Source organism: Saccostrea echinata, unplaced genomic scaffold (assembly GCF_033153115.1).
Source record: "Saccostrea echinata isolate AGI-Se365-2 ecotype Australia unplaced genomic scaffold, CSIRO_AGI_Sech_v1 ptg000033l, whole genome shotgun sequence".
Lineage (NCBI taxonomy): Eukaryota > Metazoa > Mollusca > Bivalvia > Ostreida > Ostreidae > Saccostrea > Saccostrea echinata.
In genome coordinates this window covers 38,275,194-38,300,655 of record NW_026889782.1, presented here as the reverse complement: position 1 = coordinate 38,300,655, position 25,462 = coordinate 38,275,194, and the positions used below count along the sequence as shown (strand labels likewise).

The window sequence follows — 25,462 nt, the reverse complement described above, 5'->3', positions numbered from 1 at the left end:
TGGGAAAAGAATTCGGGTTACGCACAGACCATGGATCTCTCACTTGGTTACACAGATTCAAAGAGCCAGACGGACAGATATGCCGATGGCTACAGCAAATAGGACCGTTCAATTTTAAAATTGTTCATCGTTCAGGAAAGCGACATTCTAATGCAGACGGCTTATCTAGAATCACTGTAACTTCAGATGAAACTGTGCAGACAATGCAAAAGAAAATTAGACGACGAATATAACGGAGTCCCAGAAAGTCACATTAATGATTTGCGTAAAACCCAGTGCGAGACAGATTTGTGTATTGACCAGGCTATATGTGATATTCATCATTTGTTTACCACAAGTGAAGGTGACAACAATCAGCCAACAGGAAAAGGACGGACAGAAAATAGACCCAGACGAGCTAAGCCGCAACCTGAGCCCGATGTTGATTTAACATACTCTGGACTTAGAAAAAGTCAGATTGAGGATAAGGTAATCGGATTTATTCTTAGTTGGATTGAAAAATATGGGAATAAGGACAAGCCAAAATTTGACGCTTTATTTCATATGCATCCTGAAAGTCGATTTTGGTATGGACGATGGGAGTTACTTACCATACATGAGGGAGTACTGTGTATCAAGTGGATAAAGGGTGATACAATACGATTGCGGATCTGTACACCGAAGACATTGAGAAATGCTTTGTTGTGGCACTTTCATGATTCGCCTATTTCTGGACATCAGGGAATTCTTAGAACCAAGAAAAGAGCGGATTTGAGTTCATATTATTGGCCTAATTTTCATCGTGATATAGGCGACTATGTCAAATCATGTCATATCTGTGAGGAAAAGAAAAATCCACAGAAAAAGAAGAGACATTTCATGAAAAGTTATATAGCGGGTGGACGATTTGAGAGAATAGCAGCTGATCTAGCAGGACCATTCCCCAAGTCTGAACACGGAAATATGTATATATTAGTAGTAGCGGATTATTTTTCAAAATACACAGAAATTTATCCAATACCTAATATGGAGCCGAAACAGTAGCGGACGCTATATTTCGGGGATGGATAAAAAGGTACGGATGTCCGTTAGAAATTCATACGGATCAGGGTAGTCAATTCGAGAGCCAATTATTTTCACAGCTCTGTGAAATAATGTGTATCTCAAAAGCTCGAAAAACAGCTTTTCATCCAAGATCAGACGGGATGGTAGAAAGACTTAATCGGACAATCAAAGAAATGCTATCTAAGTTCGTGAACTTACCACAAACAAATTGGGATAAATACATAGATGCTGTAAGCATGGCGTACAACACTTCAGTACACGAGACTACAGGAATTACGCCATACCGTATGATATTTGGAAGTGAAATGACAATTCCAGTGTCTGTGTTATGTGATTTTACTGATTTTCAAAATGAGGATATAATGTTATACGGATTATGTGACAAAGTTGTGTGAAAGTCTGGAAAAAGCTCATGATTTGGCCAGAGAGACAACCCTATCTTCAATAGCAACGCAAAGAAAACAGTATAACAAGAACATTATAGAAAAGAATTATGAAGTGGGTGACGTGGTACGACTTTACCAACCTAAACAGAAGAAAGGCACAAAACTGAAACTATCCCGAAATTGGACTGGTCCTTGGGTTGTGCTGAAACGCCTAAGTAACATCCTGTTCCAAATTCAGCATTCGAGGATGTCAAAACCAAAGATTGTGCATGCGGATAACTTAAAGCCATTTCGCACAAGGAAAACAATACAACGTAATTTAGAGACATTAGTAAAGCAAACTCTGAAAAACAGCAAAGATCAAATTATTGAGGAGCCTGATATTACCCCTGTCCCAAAGCAAACAGATTGTAGTGCAAAGGACTCCGAGAAATTACTAGAACCCCAAAGACGAAGTTCAAAGGACGCCGCCGACAGTGACCGCGATGCAGCTGGGGAGGACCGCGACAGTAGCCAGACAAGAAATACCCGAACTCCAGACAGACCCTCGATGCGGACCAGAGCCGGGCGCCTTATAAAAGTGCCGCGTAGACTCAGAGACTGATCATACCCTATTCGGATGTTTGACAGTACAGATGATTTGTGAAACTTGTGGACTAGTACTTAAGAATAGAAAAACGCTTCAACAACATATAAAAGAAATTCATAGCGAACGTGTAAATATATTTCACTGTGATTTTTGTGGAAGACCATTTTCCAGAAAATTTAATCTAAAGAAACATTGAACCGTGTGCACGGAAAACTTGAACTAACGATGGCGAGTAGTAAACAATTAACTAGAGAAGATTTAAAGAAAAATCAAAAAAGCAGTCTACGTTCCTTTGTATGAAGATATTTCATCTGACGAGGAGTCATTTGATGTCAAAATGAATGTCCAACAACAGCCGATGTATGTACCAGAACTTGAGGACATTTCATCAGATGAAGAGACAATTGAAGAGCAGCCGAAAGAAGCAAACGAAGAAAGATTGGAAATATTAAGTGTAAATTCGGACCTCATGGAGGAATTGCTGGCGGAAAACGGATTACGTAATGACTTTGTGGACGATTTATTACGCGAGGACACACCAGATGTTGAAGAAAGTGAAAGTGAGAACGAACATTCCATAAACAATAGCGAACGTAGTGGTAGTGCCGCGGATGTTCATCCAGTGACCATTACACATTCAATTGGAATATCGTTAACGCGAACAACTACTGTTATGCCGAACGGGAATACTGAAGTCGAAAGACAAACCAATGTGTGTCTTAGCGAAAATATCGATCCAAGTGACGTTGACATGGACACTCTCATTCGGGACATTTTAAGTGAGATTCCATTCATTTCCGTAATCAGAGAGACAGGAACGTGTATGGAGATTTTTCTGAGTGACTTTTGACCTTTTTAATACTTGAACTTTTAACAGTTAAAGATAATGTAAATTCTTATTTTCTTGACTCTTGTATGTGAATATTTATTTTGTTGTATACTTGTATATTAATTGCTTTGAATTCAGTAATTTTATTTTGAACGGGGTCAAAATCTTAGCCGGGGGGAGTTGTAAAGGGGAAAAATATTTGTATAGACCTTATTAGGCGTCCTTTCTATTTTTAAAAAAGTATCCCATAATGCCTTGCGCGTGGGCATGCGCACTACAGCGTAGGGCAAGGTCGCTTACCTTTCAACAATAGCGTTTACCTGTAAAACCGCCATATTGATTGTTTACGTACATGACAGTGATTTTTGAACAAGTGATGGTGTTTTATGCTTGAATCCCAGTGCAATGCCGGCTCATTGTTGTGCATTTGGTTGTAAAAGTAGACAAACGGCTGGTGTAAATTTTAAGTTCTTTCGTATACCAAAGGATGAACACCTGAGAGTTAAGTGGGTTTCGGCCATTAAGCGGGAAGATTGGGAGCCCTCCGACCATTCCCGAATTTGCTCCAAGCATTTCATAAGCGGAATGTAAAGTGAGATACGATGACATTAAAATGAAAACTAGTATTAATTGTAACGGGGACCGTTACAGATGTTCCCCAAACGCTCCCCAACTTCCTTTTGGTGTCTTATTCCCTGTAAGCTTCATTAAATAAGGCAATCAAGTATATTGGTTTTTTTTTACGCATTACATGCGCGCGCACAGGCATGCATGTACAAAATGACCATGTCAACTTGTCTACACTTTCAATACATCTTTATATTCAAATTTCATTAAAAGATAAAAAAAATCGGCTATATTAAGTATATCTGTCATTTTTCGCATTGCACGCGCGCGCACGTGCATGCATGTCCAAGATGACCGTGTCATCTTGTCAACACTATTAATATATCTACATATTTTGGGTATCAAATCATTTCATCAAAAAGTATAAAAGTTACAGCTATATCAAGTATATTGGTCATTTTACTCATTGCACGCGCACGCACGTGCATGCAAATGCATGCATGTGCGCGCTGATCATGTCATCTTGTCTACACTTCTAATATATATTTATATTCTGAGTTTCAAAGCAATTCATCAAAAAATATACAAGTTAAGTCTATATCATTTGTATAGGTTATTTCAATCATTGCGCATGCGCACACGTGCATGAATGTGCATTCTGACCATGTCATCTTGTCTACACTATTGATATATCCTGATATCCTGAGTATCAAAGCATTTCATCAAAAGATATGAAAGTTATGGCTATATCAAGTATATTTGTCATTTTACTCATTGCACGTGCACGCACGTGCATGCATGTGTGCACTAATCAAGTCCTCTTGTCTACACTTCTAATATATATTTATATTCTGAGTGTCAAAGCAATTCATCAAAAAATGTACAAGTTAAGTCTATATCAATTGTATTAGTTTTTTTAATCAATGCGCATGCGCGCACGTGCATGCATGTGCATTCTGACCATGTCATCTTGTCTACACTATTAATATATCCTTATATTCTGAGTATCAAAGTATTTCATCAAAAGATATGAAAGTTATGGCTATTTCAAGTATATTTGTCATTTTACTCATTGCACGCGCACGCACGTGCATGCACGTGCGCGCAAAATGACCTTCGTTCCGCAAATCTACATAACATTCCTATTAACCCTAAAAAGGTTTCAACTCAATCGGATGTATAGTTTCGGAGATCACTCACGGACAAAAAAGTACCCAGGAAGAAAAATAATAATAATAAGAAGAAGAAGAAACAGAGTAAAAACAATATGTTCCCAAACTTCGTTTGGGGAACATAATTATAATTTGTAAGATTTATCTTCACTATTCAACCATTACAATATTCATTGATAAAAAGTAACTGCACCCATAAATGACTGCTTAAACGACTACAGAAGTCTTTAAGAGAGATACTTCTGACCAGTTGTGAAAAGGAACAAAAGTGCCATTTAGTTCAACAAGAGTAAATTTATAAGAGAACGATGCTGGCTTGTGTATTTCGATGCTATTAACAGATTAATCAATTCTGTAATATTCTTTCCAGGCCGAGTATTGTTATTTCAGATATTTGTGCATGACATAGGCCCAAAAAAAATCTTTTTAAAATTGTAAGTTATGTCCTGATAAAGCTTTTTTATTATTTTTACTTCATGTGTTTAAATAATTTGTAGGACAGCCTTCCAGAGAGCCAACAAACCCAGATTATGTGCCCTCCATATTTTGCCATCGACCCATCCATGAGGGCGTACTCCAGGAGAAAGTTCAGCGACACCAAAGGCTTGTGGAGAGGAAGGAGAATAAAGCCAGGAATGAGTCTGCCCAGGCCCTCCTTACTCTGAGCAAGGAAGATCCTCCTGTGTGTGTGATGGGGACCTCAACACAGACACCTGTGGTACATCTGAGTGATTCAGAAGTGCAGACTGATATAACACTTCCAGTGATGACAAGCCTCATAATTACAAACCAGTATTTGAAAAGTGTGTGTGACGATAATGCAAAGACAATCAAGGAACTGAAACAAGACCAGGAAAATGTTCAAGACATCTGTTGTGAACAGGAAGAAGAGCTAAAAGCCCTGAAAGCCAAACTTCAGCACCAAGAGGAAGAGAATAGACTGTTAATGGAAGAGATAAACAAAAAGACCATAAGTTTCAAGAACATTAAGTGTGATGACAGGAAAACAAAGTTTTATACAGGATTTCCAAACTTCAGTACCCTAAATGCAGTGTTCCAAGAAACCTCATCGAAAGTGAACTGAAAGAGAACTAAACTTCCAAAAGAGGATGAACTTCTCCTGACTCTTGTTAAATTACGAAGGAACCTTGCCATGACGGACTTAGCCTACCGGTTCAACATAAGCCAGTCATCAGTGACCAACATATTTCATGCATGGTTAGATGCCCTTTATTCTACTTTGGGAGGTCTTGTGCGTTGGCCAGAAACGGATGTGTGTCAGTTACCCGAAGTCTTTCAGAATGAAGTATTCAGGAGGGTCAAGTTTGTGATTGATTGTACGGAGATATTTATTGACAGGCCGTCAAATTTAAAGGCAAGAGCACAGACCTACTCTAACTACAAGAGGCACAACACCATTAAGATTCTCGTGGGTGTGAGTCCTACAGGTTGTGTGACTTTCCTGTCTACATGTTGGGGAGGACGAGTAAGTGACAGACAAATCACATGTGAATCCGGGCTTCTTGACAAACTCTTACCAGGAGATGTTGTACTAGCTGATAGAGGCTTTAACATGACAGAGGATTTTGCCTTTAAAGGAGCCCAGCTTATAGTGCCTGCTTACACTAAAGGGAAAAGCCAGCTACCAAAAGAGGATGTCAAGAAGTCTCGCATGATGTCGAGAGCTCGGATCCACATTGAGCGTGTCATTGGGAGGATGAAGGACTTCGAGATCATCAAAGGCCCATTACCTATAAATCTAGTCAAGAGGAAGTCAGACTCTCGCATTACAGCCGGGGACAAGATAGTGCGTGTTGTAGCTGCCATTGTCAACACCAATGATGCCATTTTGTGAATTGTGACTTATTTTGTTCTAGGTCTATGAATCTTGAGATTATAATGTCAAAAGTACTGTAAAATTCATTTAAAATGTCAAGGTGTATTAGATCCCCATGAACTAACCATCTGAGCATGATATATCAGTAAAATTCAATGGCAAGTTTTTATGTTATATATTTCCATTGAAGTTGTATTGTGATTGCACCAATTTAATGAATGTACCTATTAAAATAATATCAATAAAATCATGTCAAAAATTTAGATCTGAAACATTTTTTAGCAATCTATGGGACTGGTTCAAAGGATCTGGGCCTGTTTTACAAAAGAACTTAGGACTAAGACCAAAAACTTTCGTTAATTGTAAAATTTTGCAAAATCAATGATTCTCTTTAAAATTTCTATCATAAAAATATCATGTTAAATTCATTTTTAAAAGATTAAAACCATTGTCACATCAATTTAAATTAGAAAGTAATAAGCAGAATTAAATTTTGGTCTTAGTCGTTAGTTCTTTTTTTAAAATGGACCCCTGATTTTAATGAAAATGTAAGAATATAATTCAAAAAATCACTTGAACAGATTGGATTTCCTCTTCTTTTTTTTTTTTTTTTTAACAAGAATTATATCATGAACAAGAAATAAATTAAAATCTATGTTTGTTTAAAATTCTTTAATGCAAGTTTTATGGTAGCATAGTAAACAAGATAACAATGGAAACGAAAGCATTGTCACAACTTTTAGCAAAAAAATGACATATCAATATATCATCATATTGAATGTTCATGAGTAAAGTTTGGTGGATAATGGAAACAAAAGCACTGTCACAACTTCATCAGAACTGAACAAATTATCATCATATTGAATGTTCATGTTCATGTTCATTAAGTAAAGTTTGGTCACTGTCTGTTTTTCTTGGTTGGGGGCATCTTTCTGCAAGGTAGGCAACTCCACAAACCCTGTGGGGTAGATTTAAGTCCCACACACTTGAAATGGTACCATTCCACTTTACAATGTCCTGAATCACATGCAATCATATCATCGAAAGTCTCTGGCTTTCCACAGATACAAACGGTATTGTCTTGAGGCACATTGTTGTTCACTTCTCTGATTTTGCGAGTTAATAGTTCAGGTAAGACAGCAAACAAAAAGAAATCCTTCAACAATGGAAGCACATTCTCACTAAAGAAATGTTCATCTCGCTTAATACGCTCAACATGAATTCCACTTGTGGTCCAACAAACAAAATCACAAAAGTCTACGTTGCACAGTGCCATTTGCCCTTGAACTTGATAAAAATGTTTCGAGGTTATGGCAAGTTGGTTGTTGCACTGCTTTCCTGTAGCTCTTGGAGCATGCGGTTTAAGGTAGAACCCTGGGTCTTTAACAGAACAAGGATGAGTGTTCTTGTATTTGAATGGGCATTTAATTTCAACCAGTCCTTTCCCACAACATGGACAGTCTGTCACAGCATCTGGACTGGCTCCAAGTGTGGGATAATCAGGGTTGAGTACTAGGCCACTCTGTCTTGTCGAGAATGCTTCGTTGTGTTGTAGCATCAATTCTGTATATTCTTTTAGTGCCGTTTCCTCATTTGATTTCCCCCACTTAATTGCTGGAGTGTCAATGTTTGGAAAATACTGCATGATTCTTTTTATCAAAGAAACACTCGGTCTCTGTACATTAGTGTGGCAAATGTCATAAAAGTTTGATGCTGTGAGGCGGCCTTCCCGGTATTTATACCACTTTGTAGACAAGCTCTGATTTCGGGTTAGTTCCTCAACGTTGATGGACTCCTCTTGGTTGATGGTAATGTTTTGGAGAATGTCATCACACTTGGTAGCTAGTTCTGTATCTGAGAGTTTGGTATACTCTGGGTTGTAGAGAGATGTAAGTACAACTGGCAGGGATGGTTTTGGTGTAGGGGGATTTGGACGGGGTTCAGTCACAGTAAAGATCACAGCTGTTGGGTTGGTCTCTCTCAACTTCTGCAGAAATGAGGCTGTGTTTTCAAATGCAATGCCTGCATGTTGTGGTGCTGGAGAGGATGGAAGGTGAAAGTTGGTTTTCTTTGATTTCTCAAAGCTTATCTCATACAGTGGGACAGCCTCCACCTAAAAATTTACAAAAAATGTATCAACTGAAATTTTTATAATGTTCTTACTAATAGTAGTTTTCTTTTTATATATATAAGAGTTTCATTATTATTTAATATACATATATCTGATAATATACTTGTAAACAGAAAAAATACCTACTATTCTTTTTACTTATCTAGCAAATTTGTAAAATATTCAAACCAGTATCCATGATTAAAACAAAATTTTGTTCTAATAATAATTCGAAATGCTAAACTCATTTTACAACTTCTTGTTTAAGGTACCTTTTTGGTAAAGTTTTGGTTCCATGTACATGGCATTGAAGTGCAGGCAACTTTATTGTATCCCAATCGTACACTTGCCTCGACTTTGAAAAGGATGGCAGCAACATGGGAACATACCTCTTCCAATCTAAAAAAAAATATTCTTGACAAGACTTGTAAACCACACGTGGGTCTATAGATCTATACATGTACATTATGTAAACAAAACCAATAAATCAAGAAAATGAATCTTTCGTTTAACACACACGCTATACATTAGTAGCTAATTTATGAATAATATTCAGTAAAAAACACATGATGAAAATATTTTTCTCATTTAAAATGAATTCTAATTTGACTTAAGTCTGTTTTCATTTGAGGCATTTTGACAGTCTATGGTGATCTGTTTACATTCTGACTGCAGCTCAAATCCTGTACAGAAGCAGTTCCTTGTATTTAATTTGAATCTATCTTTTCTTCAACAAGGTGTAAATAATAATGATATGTGTGTAAATTTAAAATCTGATATTTTCAGGGTGAATTTGTGCCTCGAAATAAAAACATGGAAAAGTCAGTTTTGAGAATCACACATTAGGTATCAATGCCCTGCTCACCAGCTAAAATCGTTCACTTATTAACATGTGCTTAATTCCCTAGGCTCTAACAATAAAAACATTCTTACCCGGCCATACATGTGCAGTGGGCATTTAGAATGGTGCAGTCTCTCTCAACACACACCCATGCTTCGTGTGGCTTGTCGGTCACAGCTTGTGATCTGTTGACTTTCGCCTTGAGGAAGGACTTATCACTGCCCAGAGTAGAATAAAACACTGTATGCACCCAGCCACTATGAAAGTAATTATAGGCTTCCAATGATCTGTATGCTTTTAAAGTCTCACGTGTAAACTGTCCTGGGCTGTCTATAAGATAACAGTAAATTTCCCCAAACGGAACGTCCGGCCATTTTGTAACATCGTCAACCCAATTTTCACATTCGTCAATGAACGGATCAAATGACAGTTTTTTGATCCCAAGTTTGGAAAGTTTTTCCTAGTAGTGTTGTTGAGGCGCCCCCGGCAACGACTTGTAATATAAACTCATGGCTAAATTTGTTTACATAATCCGATTACTTCACGCTGTGATTCGCTTCGCTTCTCTGTTGTAGGTCTGCCCTACGCAGTGTCCGCATGCGCGGGGTCAAAGGTCAAATTTCAAAAACAAAGGGCGCTTAATATTAGCTATATAGAATGTTTATATATTACGTAATAGACGCTATCCGTAAATCGGCAGCTACCCGGTAGCTGCCGTGTATTAGCAGCTCCAGCGGAGCTGCCCCTAAAATGTATATATAGGGCGTGCACACGTGAGTGAGTGACTGAGTTAGTTACGGAGTTACAGAGTTGTGAGTTAGATATTATGTTGTACTTGTGATTAATAGAAACATGTAATAAACTTATAAACTGATTACTGGAATTTTTACTTTACGCTACTAAAGGAGGAAAAACATAATTATAAATTCATATGGGATATTGAGGATTTTAATAAAGTCTAAAAGAGAGGATTTGAAATAGCAAAAAGGACCGCACGCTCGGTCCCGCTACAGAGATTTTAAATGAAACTTGTGCCTAGTGAAATAGAGATATTATTGTACAATTTATTACAAAATTGTGTTCATTCAGGAAGATACTTGTACATTGTACATATTACTTTATGTGTTTTTGTTTTTTATTGTAGATTGTTCCTACCACCTTTTTTTGATATAATAAAATATGGAAAACTATAATCGTCTTCATCTATTACTTGGTCACATATTATTTAATTGTATACTTGTATTTCTGCATTTGTATTGCAAACTACGTAATTGATTGATCTATTTATAAGCATAATATATTCAAAATGACAATAGCTGTTGATATTAGATTTTATTACTTGTTATTTTATTTCCGTCGGAACTTTTTGCGCACGAGTTATCACCGTAATGGGATCACAGCAATTTTGTCAGGCGTTCAGATTCTTTTCGATGGCGTGTGAAATGTTAATATTGTTGATCCATGTATAATGATAATATAGTAAAGTGTTTCACGCCCCTGCAAGCTAGATAAATTATCTGCGACGTTTCCCGGGGGTTTATTCTAAAGGTTAACTTTCGTGTTGATAGCTAATGAGAATTTAGATCATCAAACATAAACATTTACCCGTAAGATTTGATGGAAGCAACACGTGCTATTATCTGAGAAGGTTTGTAAATATAAACAAAATGATATGGGGAATAAGGCAGTATACCAATATATGCATGAAAACATTAATAACGACATTACATTTAAAATACAAGGCATAAATGCATATAACAAAATTCATTCCTGCTACACTCCCCCCTTCTTAAGATATAAATGATAATATCATTTATTCAAAACAAATAAAAAATATAGCAGAAATTAAATTCAATAAAACAATAATGGTAAAATAAGTCCTTATCAAATAGAACAGTGTTTATATTTTCTTTACGGTTTTCTGACAAGTAGGCCCCCAGAGGCATCCAGTCACAACCAAACCTCCTCCCTGGACCAGAACCTCCTGGTCTCTGGAGTTAGTTTCTGCTCAGTCTAGGGTGTCTCCTGGCGTAGCAGTGACAGCTTCCCTTCTGAGCCTTGCCTGCTCATCTCGATATTTCTTGGCATCTGATACTGGTGCCAGTGGCATCGTTCCTTGCCCAGGGTCTTTGAACTTGATGTTTCGAACAATCTGTCCCACAGGACTGACGTCCTCCCCATGGCGTTGCCGACCATGTCTGCGTACTTGATTTTTTTCTGTTGCTGGCGTATCGACAGTTGACTTTACTACAATAGAAGATTTCGATGTTTTCCTCGTGGATCTCCTGCCAATGTACTTTGGAAGACCGGTAGTTCGAGATCCCGCTGTTGCAATGGTATGCAGGGCAGACCATCCCCCTTCCTGCCATTCTGGTCTAATGTCGCGGTCAAGTACATCCATCTCGGCCTGACTTGCGAACAAATCTAAAACATCCATAAGGAGCAAATATCTGAAAAACAGTTGTCCAACAAATATTAGATTTTATTTTCAAAACAAATCAATTATGCCAAGGCAATATCAGAGTATAGGAATAGGGCCCAACAGTCCAGCTGTTTTTATATAAATATTCCGACTCTTTTATATTACCATGAAATAATAGATAAAACAAATTTCCAAATGTTAATTACAGAAATTTGAAATTACAAATTATGACAGATAATATTTTGAAAAATATGTTCCTTTCGTATTATAGATAATTTTGAAAAATTCACTAATCTGAAATAACTTTCAATAATGTTATGGTGAGTAGATCTCTCTGGGTTCAATTATTCTCCCAGCTCTTGTTTTTACAGGAGATCTTTGATCATGTTGCACCAAAGGACTATTTGGGAGTGGTTCTGCTATTTCGCTGAAAGTTCCATCAGAAGTTTGGTTTTCATGATCTTCCAACCAACTGACTGGAGGCTGTCTCCCTTGGAATGGTTTCAAATAATCCACATGGACAGTTATTGGGGTACTTTCAGAGTTTAACTGGATTTCATAATTAACATCTGAAATTTTCTGAATAATGAGGTATGGACCCGTCCAACCCTGACCTAATTTATTTGACATTACTGCTAAATACCATCTCCAAACCCATTCACCTGGTTCAAATTCTCTAGGTTTTAACCCTTTATCATAATAATGTGTCTGTCTCTGAGCAGCTATACCTAAATTCTGAAATGCAAACTCAAACGCATTGTTCATTGACACTTCTAACCATTTTACATACATTGAAGGACAAAATTTTCTTGGATTTGCTGGTGGTATCCCAACCATGATATCTAAAGGGCATGAAATTTCCCGACCCAACATAAGCAAGTTTGGAGTACACTTTGTACTTATATGAGGGGTTGCACGATATGCCATCATGAGGTAAGGTAAATGGTCATCCCAGTCATCTTTATTTTCATTGACAAAAGCAGACAACATGGCGATCAGAGTTCTATTAAAACGCTCAACAAGGGCATCAGATTGTGGTCTATATGGAGTGGTTCTAGTTTTCTCTATGCCTAAAAGTTTACAAAGTTCAGAAAATAATTCACTCTCAAATTCTCTCCCCTGATCAGTATGAATCTGATTTGGAACGCCAAAACGTGAAATAAATTTAGTAGCAAGTTTGTCAGCAACTGTAAGGGCAGTATGATCAGCTACAGCGTATGCTTCTTTCCATTTTGAAAAATAGTCGCCTACAACAATGATATACTCATTTCCTTTACTGGTTGTAGGTAAACCACCTAAAATATCTATTGCAATTCTGTCTAATGGTTTTGTAGATTGAAGGCGAGAAGATTGAAGTGGTCAATTTCCAAACCCTGGACCTGGTTTTCTACGTGCACAAAGATCACATGAAGGACACCATAATTTAACATCATTTGACAAGCCAGGCCAATAGAACCTTCTCTTGACAGACTCTTATGTTTTATCTCTCCCTAAATGACCTGAAATTCTGGAATTATGTAGGGATTCCAAAATCTTTTCTCTCATAATTTGAGGGGCAACAATCTGAAAAAAAGTATATGACCTTGTGGATCTTTTTCACTCACTCTGTATAAAATTTCATCAGAACCAATTTCAAACTCTTCCCACATTTGACATAAAGTTCGAATTTCATGGGAAAATGAATTAACAGTTTGTCTGTTTGGTTTACTGGCTTGTTCAGTTTTGAGTTGTTTGAATTTACCAATATTTGTGTCTTCATTTTGCCATTCTTTTATTTGAGCAGGACCCCGACTTTCAACCCAATTTGATACTTCAGGAGTATTGTCATCGGCTTGGACAGGATATATTCCCTAATCAGAATACTTAGATTCTTCTTTAAGGAATTTTTAGGTCACCTGAGTCACTCAGGTGACCTATTGCTATCCGTTCTCGTCCGTCGGCGTGCGTCGTGTGTTAACATTTGAACATTTTTAGCTTCTTCTCTGAAACCGCTAAACCAATTTCAGCAAAATTTGGCATATAGTATCTATGGGTGAAGGGGAACAAAAATTATGAGTTTCATGGTCCCTGCCTCCCTGGGGCCTGAGGGGTGGGGCTGAAACCATCAAAAATAATGCAATCTTTAAAAATCTTCTTTACTCCAGGACATCAAGCAGTCAAACTGTTGGCATCATTGTAATAAGCATTGAGCCTTCTACCAAAATTGTGAAATTCATGGCCCCAGGGTGGGGCTATATAGACCATATAGTGAAAATGCATTAATTCTTTGAAAATCTTCTTCTCTGCTCCTGGGTATTAAATAAAGTAACTAAGTATATAGTTATGATGAGCAAGAGAGCCTCTTCCAAAATTGTGAAATTCATGGCCCCTGGGTCAGGGGTTCTGGCGCCAGGATGGGGTTATATAGATCATATAGTGAAAGTGCATTATTTCCTTGAAAATCTTCTTCTCTGCTCCTGGGTATTAGATAAAGTAACTAAGTACATACTTATGATTAGCAAGAGTGCCTCTTCCAAAATTGTGAAATTCATGGCTCCAGGGTCAGGGGTTCTGGTGTTAGGGCGGGGCTCTATCGACTATATAGTGAACATGCATTAATTCTTTGAAAATCTTCTCCTCTGCTCCTGAGCATTAAGGTGATAAACTAAGTACATAGTTATAATGAGGAGGTGGGCCTCTTCCAGAATTGTGAAAGCCATTGCCCCTGGGTCAGGGGTTCTGATGTTAGGGCGGGGCTCTATTGATTATATAATGAAAATGCATTAATTCTTTGAAAATCTTCTTCTCTGCTCCTGGGTATTAAATAAAGTAACTAAGTACATAGTTATGAAGAGCAAGAGTGCTTCTACCAAAATTGTGAATTTCATGGCCCCAGGGTCAGGGGTTCTGGTGTTAGGGTGGGGCTCTATTGATTATATATTGAAAATGCATTAATTCTTTGAAAATCTTCTTCTCTGCTCCTGGGTATTAAATAAAGTAACTAGGTACCTAGTTATGATGAGCAAGAGTGCCTCTTCCAAAATTGTGAAATTCATGGCCCCAGGGTCAGGGGTTCTGGTGTTAGGGCGGGGCTCTATTGATTATATAATGAAAATGCATTAATTCTTTGAAAATCTTCTTCTCTGCTCCTGGATATTTAATAAAGTAACTAAGTACATAGTTATGAAAAGCAAGAGTATCTCGTCCAAAATTGTGAATTTCATGGCCCCAGGGTCAGGGGTTCTGGTGTTAGGGCGGGGCTCTATCGACTATATAGTGAAAATGCATTAATTCTTTGAAAATCTTCTCCTCTGCTCCTGGGCATTAAGGTGATAAACTAAGTACATAGTTATGATGAGGAGGTAGGCCTCTTCCAGAATTGTGAAAGCCAGTGCCCCTGGGTCAGGGGTTCTGATGTTAGGGCGGGGCTCTATTGATTATATAATGAAAATGCATTAATTCTTTGTAAATCTTCTTCTCTGCTCCTGGGTATTCTTTAAACAAACTAAGTGCATGGTTATGATGCATAAGGATGCCTTTTCAAAAATTGTGAATTTCATGGCCCCAGGGTCAGGGGTTCTGGTGTTAAGGTGGGGCTCTATTGATTATATATTGAAAATGCATTGATTCTTTGAAAATTTTCTTCTCTGCTACTGGGTATTCTTTAAACAAACTAAGTGCATGGTTATGATGCATAAGGATGCCTTTTCAAAAATTGTGAATTTCATGGCCCCAGGGTCAGGGGTTCTGGTGTTAAGGTGGGGCTCTATTGATTATATATTGAAAATGCATTGATTCTTTGAAAATCTTCTTCTCTGCTACTGTAGATTATTTAAACAAAGTGCATTGTTATGATGCATAAGGATGGTTTTTCAAAAATTGTGAATTTCATGGCCCCAGGGTCAGGGGTTCTGGTGTTAGGACAGGGCTCTATTGATTATATAGTGAAAATGCATTGATTCTTTGAAAATCTTTTTCTCTGCTACTGGAGATTATTTAAACAAACTAAGTGCATGATTATGATAGGCAAGGATGCCTCTTCCAAATTTTTTAAATGTATGGCCTCAGTTTTGGGGGTTCTTGAGGAAGGTGGGAGGGGGCTCTATTGATTATATAATTCTATTAATTGAACAGTCTGTATATTGCTTCAACAATTACCAACTTATTGGTATCTCGATTGCTTTTGATTTGCATAGAACCATTCGCATACCAAACTTCATTGCAATTCATGCTGTCATAGCATTACCACAATTCCTATGCCTTGAGGAATGTATAACAAAACTCATGTTCATTTCACATTTATTAACTTGAAAACAGTAGTATTACACCAATTATTATAGTCACACATTTTCAAATACAACAATTGTCAACATTTACTGTAAAGTCTACGGATAATGGACATAAATGGCCACATTGACCCAAATCTTATATGAGGTCTGGGGTTACGGCCGAGAAATACCAACACACAAAGGTGCATAACGGGCATGACGGAGGCCTTGTGTTGAGCACAAGTGCCGGTGAAGTCCCAATGCTTGACAACTAGCATGTGGACGGGAATGGCCTGGGACATATCTGTTTACCCTGTTTCCAGAAGATTGCTCCCTGGTTCGATAGTACTTACTGACACTGAGTACTCCAGACTGTGAGCCTTCCCTCCTTTTAAAAGAGGTGAAGGGGGCACCAAGTATGGCTTAAACTTGTAGAACCCCAACCATGAACTACATAAGGGGTAATACTTTCCCCACAAACAACAACTGCCCTCTGTCTTAGTTGACGGATGGGGGAAACACAGGCCAGAAATGTCCCGAAAACCCCCCTAAGGTCCCCCCAGACCCGTCAAACACAAAAGAGGACAATGCGACAGATTAAGGGTATGTAATTAAAAGTCTTTGGATAGTTTATCTTAAGTTTTGATTTGTGTCACTAAATGAGGTTTGAAAAGAAAATTGTTCATGATTATAGGGTCCTGAACAAGGATTAGGAGTTTTCCCTTCGGTGGTCTGGCTGTTAAGATTTATCGTCTTGGATGCCGATTGGTGTTGTCAATCCCCGACTCAACTTTTGGTGAATCTGAAAAATGAAAAACTGGACGCAGATTACTGTTGCATTGGTTAAAGTGAACATTGAATAACATTTTGACATAATTTATTACAGAAAAAAGGGGGCTGGGGTGGGTGGGTTTTTAACTATACTTGGAACTAACAATGTGACTGCTTCAGCGGGAAATTGTGAAGAGGAAGTTGAGGAATTTGTTAAGTTGTACCACAGTTCACTTCCTGTGGGTGTGCTTAAACAAGTTGTACCTAAATGATTCTTCTTTCCATATGACTTACATGTAACTTCCGTCAATTAAGAGTGATTATTTGTATATTTCATAAAATAATCTTTATTAATTGAACAGTCTGTATATTGCTTCAACAATTACCAACTTATTGGTATCTCGATTGCTTTTGATTTGCATAGAACCATTCGCATACCAAACTTCATTGCAATTCATGCTGTCATAGCATTACCACAATTCCTATGCCTTGAGGAATGTATAACAAAACTCATAAGTTCATTTCACATTTATTAACTTGAAAACAGTAGTATTACACCAATTATTATAGTCACACATTTTCAAATACAACAATTGTCAACATTCACTGTAAAGTCACTGTAAAGTCTACGGATAATGGACATAAATGGCCACATTGTCCCCAAATCTTATATGAGGTCTGGGGTTACGGCCGAAATACCAACACACAAAGGTGCATAACGGGCATGACGGAGGCCTTGTGTTGAGCACAAGTGCCGGTGAAGTCCCAATGCTTGACAACTAGCATGTGGACGGGAATGGCCTGGGACATATCTGTTTACCCTGTTTCCAGAAGATTGCTCCCTGGTTCGATAGTACTTACTGACACTGAGTAATCCAGACTGTGAGCCTTCCCTTCTTTTAAAAGAGGTGAAGGGGGCACCAAGTATGGCTTAAACTTGTAGAACCCCAACCATAAACTACATAAGGGGTAATACTTTCCCCACAAACAACAACTGCCCTCTGTCTTAGTTGACAGATGGGGGAAACACAGGCCAGAAATGTCCCGAAAACCCCCCTTAGGTCCCCCCAGACCCGCCATAAAACATTGATATAATGTTCCTCCATTTACCTATACCATAACATACTTAAATCATTGATTTGTGTTATGAGAATGCATCTAATATAGACCTCTATGGAAATCCCGTGGCTGTATTAGACAGAAATGGTGATAGCCCCCCCTGGAGATTATGAAGATACAAATGGTTCCCCGTCTCTGAGAGGTGTGTCCCGTCATATCTGAATAATTCTACAGATTTTGCAGATATGTTATGGTGAGAAATGACGGATCTACCCAGGTCCAAAACAAATGATCTGATTTTTCTGTTTATCTTTTTCCTTTTCTTATCGATTTTGCCTCCGCAGTTGAGTGGAGCCCCATGCCAGTATAGGCAGGGTAATATAGAAGACCATACCAATTTGGTATTGGGTAATAATGCATTGTAGCGTAGGAATGTGCACTGTATTTCTTCTATGAGTTTTTTACTAGTCAAACCTTCTGTTGTCAAGTCATTTGAACCTAGGTGAATAACTAAAAATTCAGGGGGGGGGGGTGAAGTTTTTCAGCAATTTCAAGATGTGAGGGTCAAGTTGTTGCCAATGCAATCCCCTTATGGCATGCCATTTGATGCAGGCTGGTAGGTTAAGGTTCCTGCCACCCGGCTGGGTGGCAGCAAGCTCTCCGGCCCAATAAGGGATTGAGGATCCCACTATCCAAATGTTTTTCAGGACACCTGAAAAACTTCGCTTGGATTAGAAAAAGTTTTTTTTTTTTTTTTTTTTTTTTTTTTTTTTGGCTTAACTTGTTATAAACTAACTACATTCTGACATAAGAGGAGTAAACTTGCGACTTCCACCTGCCTGAGGCTTTTATGACCTCATCTGACACCCCATGGAAGGCCATATCTGTTGCCCTCCCTATTCTGAAACTATGGGTACAGAAATGCCCCTGTTTACCTGTAGAGACAAGGGCTTTCTGAAGGACTGCGTTAAATTGATATCTTGTTAAAGGTTTTGAGTTGATGTGAATGAAGAGGGGGTCTAATGGTGATGTTGAGGGGCGAATATTCAAATAACTGCTGACAGTTCGAACTGGACACAAGACAGTATCCAACTCTTTGTAAATGATGAGTGTTGTTTTATGGGCTTTTTGATCTGTCTTTGAGTGAGGGATAGTTACTTTAATGTGTGAGTGTGTGTTATGTACTGTTACATTTTGAAATTTTATACAGTGCGAGTACTTCGCTTTGTTTGTGCTGGTAAATTCCCCTACCCTGAGTAAGCCAAAATAAGCAAGTGAAAATGCAGACGTGAGTAACGTGGCTTCATATGGTGAGGAGCATATTGCGGGTAGAGATAAGATTAACTCTCTAAGCAGAGGGCGGGTGATTGGGCAGCGAGTATCCACTGCTCTACCTATTGTGCGTTTGAGACCTTCAAGTGCTTTGGCTATAAGAAATGACTTAGTGGTGTCCTGTAATCCATTTAGCTTGTGGTATAAGGAAAGTGCCCGTACATAGAGTTCGACTGTGTTTGCGGAAAGCCCTTGACAAATAAGCAATAAAGTTGAGGATTATGTCTGTAGGTATGGGCCAAATTTCTTTTAGATTGTATGATTTGAGAAAGCCATGGCATTTTTTAAGGGCTGCATTATAACCTGTTTGGAGTTTTGAGAGATAGATTTTTGAATTAATCGCTCTGATTCGGCGACCAGATATTCCATATCTGGGGTGGAAGTTGTGTGGGCCACTGTTCTGCGTCCGGTGCCAGCTGGTGGAATTTTGTCCACTGTGAACGAGAAATACAGTCTGCTATAGAGTTTTGTTTAGTTGGGATATGCTGTGCTTTTATTGTGATATTGTACTGTAGAGTAATAAGGACCAATTCTCGGACAATTTTCATTACTTTGTTAGATTTGGATGTGGAGTTGTTCAAAACCTGTACCACGGCCATATTATCTATGTGGAATAATATACGCTTGTTTGCTAGAGACTCGTGCCAGATCAGAACTGCAACATATACTGGGAACAATTCCAAAAATGTCATATCTCGGATGATTTCAGATTGCACCCAATCTTGTGGCCATTTTGAGTAAGCCCAACTCCCAGAGAAAAAGATTCCGAACCCCCCATTTTGCCCCCCAGCGCTATCAGTAAATAGCTGCAAGAAAGTATCTGATGTCCAGATGTTGTTTGATATTACAGTGACTCCATTGTAATTTTGTAGGAATTTCAACCAAACTAGCAAGTCGGCTTTCATTTCTAGAGTAACTCTTAACTTATGATGCGGCTTCCGGATGCCTATGGTTGCATCGATTAGCCTCCTGCAGAATGCTCTCCCAGGTGCCACTACTTTACATGCAAAATTTAAGCAGGCCAATGAGGGATTGAAGGGTGATCTTTTTGCTAGACAAACAAGTTTGGATGGTATGTTAAAGATTGGTCAACTTGTCTTGTGGGAGTTTCATTACCATTTCTATTGTGTCTAGTTCTATACCCAGGAATATTAAATTTGTGGCAGGGGTTGTGGTTTTTTCCTGTGCTATTGGGACCCCCAACTCTTGGCAAATATTTTGAAATACAGATAGAGTGTTTGCACACTGTTAAGAATGTGATTTGCCTGCGAATAAGAAATCGTCAAGGTAGTGCAAGATATTTGGGTTACGTGAGATATTCTGGGTTATCCAGTGCAATGCAGTTGCAAATTTTTCCCAGACTGCACAACTGATAGAGGCACCAAATGGCATCATTTTATCAAAATAATATTCGTCACGAAATTTAAAACCTAGCAAATCAAAATCGGAGGGGGCGACAGGTATGAGTCTGAATGCTGACTTGATGTCTGATTTAGCTAACAATGTACCTTTTCCCATAAGGGCGATCATGCCTGCTGCATCATCAATGTGGGAGTAATGAACTGAACAAGCTGATTGATCTATGTAATAATTGATGGAGTCATTTTCTGGGTATGATGGGTGGTGGATAAGTCTGAAATCCCCATCTTTTTTAGGTACAAGTCCTAGAGGTGAAATCTGAAGTGTTGGGAAAGGGGGATGCTGAAAGGGGCCAGCTATTCTTTTAAGACCTAATTCTTTGTTGATTTTCTGTTGAACAATTTCAGGGTGCTGATATGCACTTTTTAGATTCTTAGCTTCTCTGGGTCTTCTGGGGCCATTGTATTGTAATTGAAAACCAAATTGAAAACCATTTATCAAAAATTCTTTCTCTTTGTATGTTTCTAAAAATGTTTGCAGTGGAGTTATTTTGATTGGTGTGTTGCCCAATGTGTATACATTGGTGTTAGACGGGACTGGGTAATTAGTGGTTGGACTGTTGTTTTCTGCAGTTGATTGCTGGATTGGTCCCGCTGCACAACCTGCAAGAGTGTCTGAATCTACAACTTGGGGAGAATTGACATTTTTTACCACTCTTATAAATGTTGCAATAATGGGTAGTCATTTGTAAATTTGACCTGTTTTGCTGATTGTAAGGGAGCATACGAGATTTGGGTGTTGGCTCTGAATTGTATGTGAAATTAGAATTGGTGATATGAAGTAACCAAAGTTCACTATTGATTTGGCCCCATGATGAATGGGGGTCAGAAACCTTTCTTAATCTAAACTGTTCATCGTACCTGAACCAACCCGCAGACCTTGATGCAGCGAGACGAATGTCACGCATGTACTTTAGCAACTCTTGTGCCCTAGTGCGGTATTTCTCCAGTAGAACGCTGGAGAAAATGATAAAGGCAGACGTCCACTTGTCTATAGACAAGTATGTATTAGACTTTTGTTTGATTAAGCACATTTTCCCATCCCTAATTTGTAATTCCCCCTTTGAGTCCATCTCATTAGCCAATTCCCGGGCGGATTTTAACAGTAAGGCGAAATCAATGAATTTACCCTCCCATATTTTTTGTTTCAGTTTAGGTGGAATGTGACCACTTAATGGGTCAAAAGTAGTTTGAGTTTGAAGTGGCTGATATTCATCTACGTCTAAAGGTGTAAATTCTAGAGTCTGAGGTGTTGCTTCCTCAAAAATAGTTGGTAGATTCATTATTGACTCACCGTTTGCGTTGTTGGATTCGTCTGTTGAGTTGGCGAAATCGGGTTGTGCAGCCACATTAACAATGGCTGCTGACGTTGATGTTTGGGAAGCGCCATCCGTTGTTCTCCTTTGATTCCTATGCCTTGGTCGTCCCCTGGATGGTGGCACTTGCTGGGTTTCAATCTGTCTTCTTGAGAGTGTCCGTCTTTTTGTTCTTACTGGAGGCATCTTGCCGATGATGGTAGATTTTTAGCTATACTTGGAACTAACAATGTGACTGCTTCAGCGGGAAATTGTGAAGAGGAAGTTGAGGAATTTGTTAAGTTGTACCACAGTTCACTTCCTGTGGGTGTGCTTAAACAAGTTGTACCTAAATGATTCTTCTTTCCATATGACTTACATGTAACTTCCGTCAATTAAGAGTGATTATTTGTATATGTCATAAAATAATCTTTATTAATTAATCCTGTCTGCTCCTCAGAGTTGAGCTGATAAATAAATTGCTTAGCTATGATCAAGATGGGAGCTTCGAACAGAGTTTTTAAATCTTGTGGTCCTAGGGTCAGGGGTTCTGGCATAACGATGGGGGGGGGGGGGGGGCTTTTGATAATATAGTGGAAAAGTGTTAATTCTTTGAAGTCCATAGTTATGATGATGAGAGTAACTCTTCCAAATTTGTAAATTTCTTGACCCTTGGTCTTGCGTTCAACAACAAAATGATATGGGGGATAAGGGAATATACCAATATATGCATGAAAACATTAATAAAGACATTACATTTAAAATACAAGGCATAAATGCATACAACAAAATTCATTCCTGCTACACAAGCTATCTGTCTGTGTTCACTATCTCACTCTCCTTATATATACTCTGTCTGACACCTAACGTCATTAGGGCACCCGTTAGGGCATTAGACTCCATGATTAGGGCACCCATTTGGGCATAAGGCTCCAAGTATTAGGGCCGCCGCACCATTGTTAGGTGTCAAGACACCTCATCTGTTAGGCGCTACAATTAAGACACTAATTAGACTCCAAAGTTAGGGCACTGATCAGGTTCCATGGTTAGGGCCTTTCATACACACAAAAATTTTATTTCTCTTTTATTTATAACAATAACAATTTTTGAAAGGTTACATATATGTCATTATACAATACTGATTACAATATACAACTCCTGCATGAGGCACTCGTACGCAATGATCAATTCATATTTCGAGGGCGATGGTCATGCATAAAAGGACATTCAAGAATGAATAGTTATTTAACGCAACATTTCTGATGATAAATAGAATGCCCAGAATTCAAATGTTTTGCAATACATTTTTATATCTTTATTTATAGGTACATGTGAATTGATGACCGTGCACATACTTTATTTTTGTAGGCCAATAATAACGCTTCAATTTGATACCTGCCATAAAGTTGTTGACGACATAGTCTCGTTTTCACATAGTCTTAAAATAAGAAGACGTCGAAAGGCGCTTGTGTGGAAATTCTGTATAGGCTTCAAGAGACGCTAGTGCGGTAATCACGGATGGGCGTCGAGAGACGCTTGTGCGGAAATCATGGCTATGCATCGAGAGGCGCTTGTGAGGGGGAAAGAGTTAAAGACTCTCTATTCTAAGAAAAGAAACTTGTGATATTGAAGTCTGTTGAAAATAACAATTGGCATTTTTGTGCATGCAGTTATCTATTTTCCTTTCTCAGCATCAAAACAAGGTATACATGTATCTGGTCTGAAAAAAAAACTTTGTCCAGTTAAATAGAACATAATTACATTTGAATTTGTCAGACCAAATGTCTGACAGTGATTTCAACATTTTGGCAACTCTGATATAATCAAAACCCCTTTAAATTAAACACAGAAAATCATTGCAGATTCCTTCAAGAAGTCTTGAGTTACCTTCAGTTTACTGTGGCCAGATATAAAAGTAGAGAAGTGCAACTAAACTAAATATCAAATCAAAAACAAAGGAAATTCCTAAAAGTAAACTCAAACTGAATTGTCCACATTTCGAATTGTTATTTAACAAGACAGCCAGGACTTTCAACAGCAAATTTAACAATCAATGAAGTGCTACAACACAAATTTCTCTTCTCTTCATGACAAGGGTTTTTCATAATAAAATGGCTGACGAAAATTTTCACATAATTTTTGGACATAACCATGCATGGACTCCCAAGAATCATTTATAGTCAAACCTTGGTACAAAATAACATTTTTTCCTAGCACTAAATCATTCCATTTTCAGAAATAAACATATCTCCGGATAACATTACCTTATGGAAATTGAACTCTCAAAAACTTTTCCATATGAAATCCAGAAGTAGCACAAAAAGCACGGCAAGCGAAAAATTCAGGGGCAGAAAAATAAATTAAGCAGGAAAAGCCATTTATAAAGATGTCCAATACATCTATATTAAAATCGGAGCAAAATGTACAGGCTTCTGCGTAATCATAATCAGAATAAAACAGTACAAATCCAAAGGGAATTTCATGATCCATTTTTTTTTTTCAATTTGAGTTCACTTTCTGTTAACCACATAATCTATGAACTGCAAGTGATTCATGAACAACTTCTGTCCTCATAATTCTCGGCTCCCTTTTACTTGCAAGTTAAAAAAGGAAGTTTAATATATTTCCCGCAATAAATTCCAATAGCACATTTGTGTACTCTGACACGGGTGTCCATAATATTTCCACCTCTCAGTATTCATGATGCTGAGCGCACCATGCATGTCGCATCGCGCTGGCCTATTTTTACTTTCTCGACAAAGGATCGGTAAATTCCGTCTCCTTATGCATATTAAGGAGTTATGATGCAGTCGGATTACTTCTAATGCCTACCGTGCAATCGACTCTATCTTAACTCGCACAGTTTTTATCAGTGGCTAAATGAAATTAAAAAAAAATCTTCGAATTTTAATGTGTAAGCATGCAAGGAATTTACTACCATTATAGCAGTAAAAATATTTTAAAAACACGTGAAAATTGGTCAATTTTCTTTTAATCAACAATGATCGGAACAATTTTGTACAATCAAAAGTGTAAACATTTACATTTAGTACATGTATTAAATTTTTGAACTGAAGTGTACAACTTTCCCGCATTTAATTACAAACAGATCACTTAGAAAACACAAATTCCAGAGTGAAAAAAATGCATTACATCCATTTATCGATAACTTTGATGGCATAAATGTTTGTGATGCAAATTAAAAAAATACCCAATTTGCAGTTTTCTGTAAATAAAGTTCACCACAAAATTAATATTGTACCAAAAGAGTGAATGTCTGGTCTTTCTTGTTGTAATTAAGGTCTTCTGTAACTATTATTCATCTATCAGAAAGTTTGATATATTCGCCAATTTTCGGGTTTTCCTTTGCCGCTTCATGACAAGGAGCTCACGGTGGGTGTGACCGGTTGGCAGGGGATGCTCACTACTCCATGGCACCCGATCCCACCTCTGATGTCTTAGAGACCCGTGTTTGCTCTGCTCCTCTTTTGTAATGTTAAATTGACATTTGAGCTCGAATACTGTACGTTATTTCCACATATT

General features: G+C 38.1%; 3 protein-coding genes and 1 pseudogene across 3 annotated transcripts; 3 read left to right on the top strand and 1 right to left on the bottom strand.

Moving 5' to 3' along the window:
* The first annotated feature begins 2,356 nt into the window (after positions 1-2,356).
* On the top strand, positions 2,357-2,869 carry LOC133198547 (uncharacterized). The gene has a single exon (XM_061334626.1). The coding sequence runs from the start codon at positions 2,357-2,359 to the stop codon at positions 2,867-2,869; it is 513 nt and encodes a 170-aa protein (XP_061190610.1).
* A 384-nt stretch (positions 2,870-3,253) lies between these two features.
* LOC133198546 (THAP domain-containing protein 1-like) lies at positions 3,254-5,671 on the top strand (annotated as a pseudogene).
* A 69-nt stretch (positions 5,672-5,740) lies between these two features.
* On the top strand, positions 5,741-6,442 carry LOC133198544 (uncharacterized). The gene has a single exon (XM_061334625.1). The coding sequence runs from the start codon at positions 5,741-5,743 to the stop codon at positions 6,440-6,442; it is 702 nt and encodes a 233-aa protein (XP_061190609.1).
* Positions 6,443-7,322: 880 nt separating this feature from the next.
* On the bottom strand, positions 7,323-9,974 carry LOC133198543 (uncharacterized). The gene is made up of 4 exons (XM_061334624.1): positions 9,916-9,974; positions 9,468-9,632; positions 8,807-8,933; positions 7,323-8,537 (listed from the first exon to the last, which is right to left on the bottom strand). The coding sequence occupies exons 1-4, from the start codon at positions 9,972-9,974 to the stop codon at positions 7,323-7,325; spliced, it is 1,566 nt and encodes a 521-aa protein (XP_061190608.1).
* Positions 9,975-25,462: the final 15,488 nt, after the last annotated feature.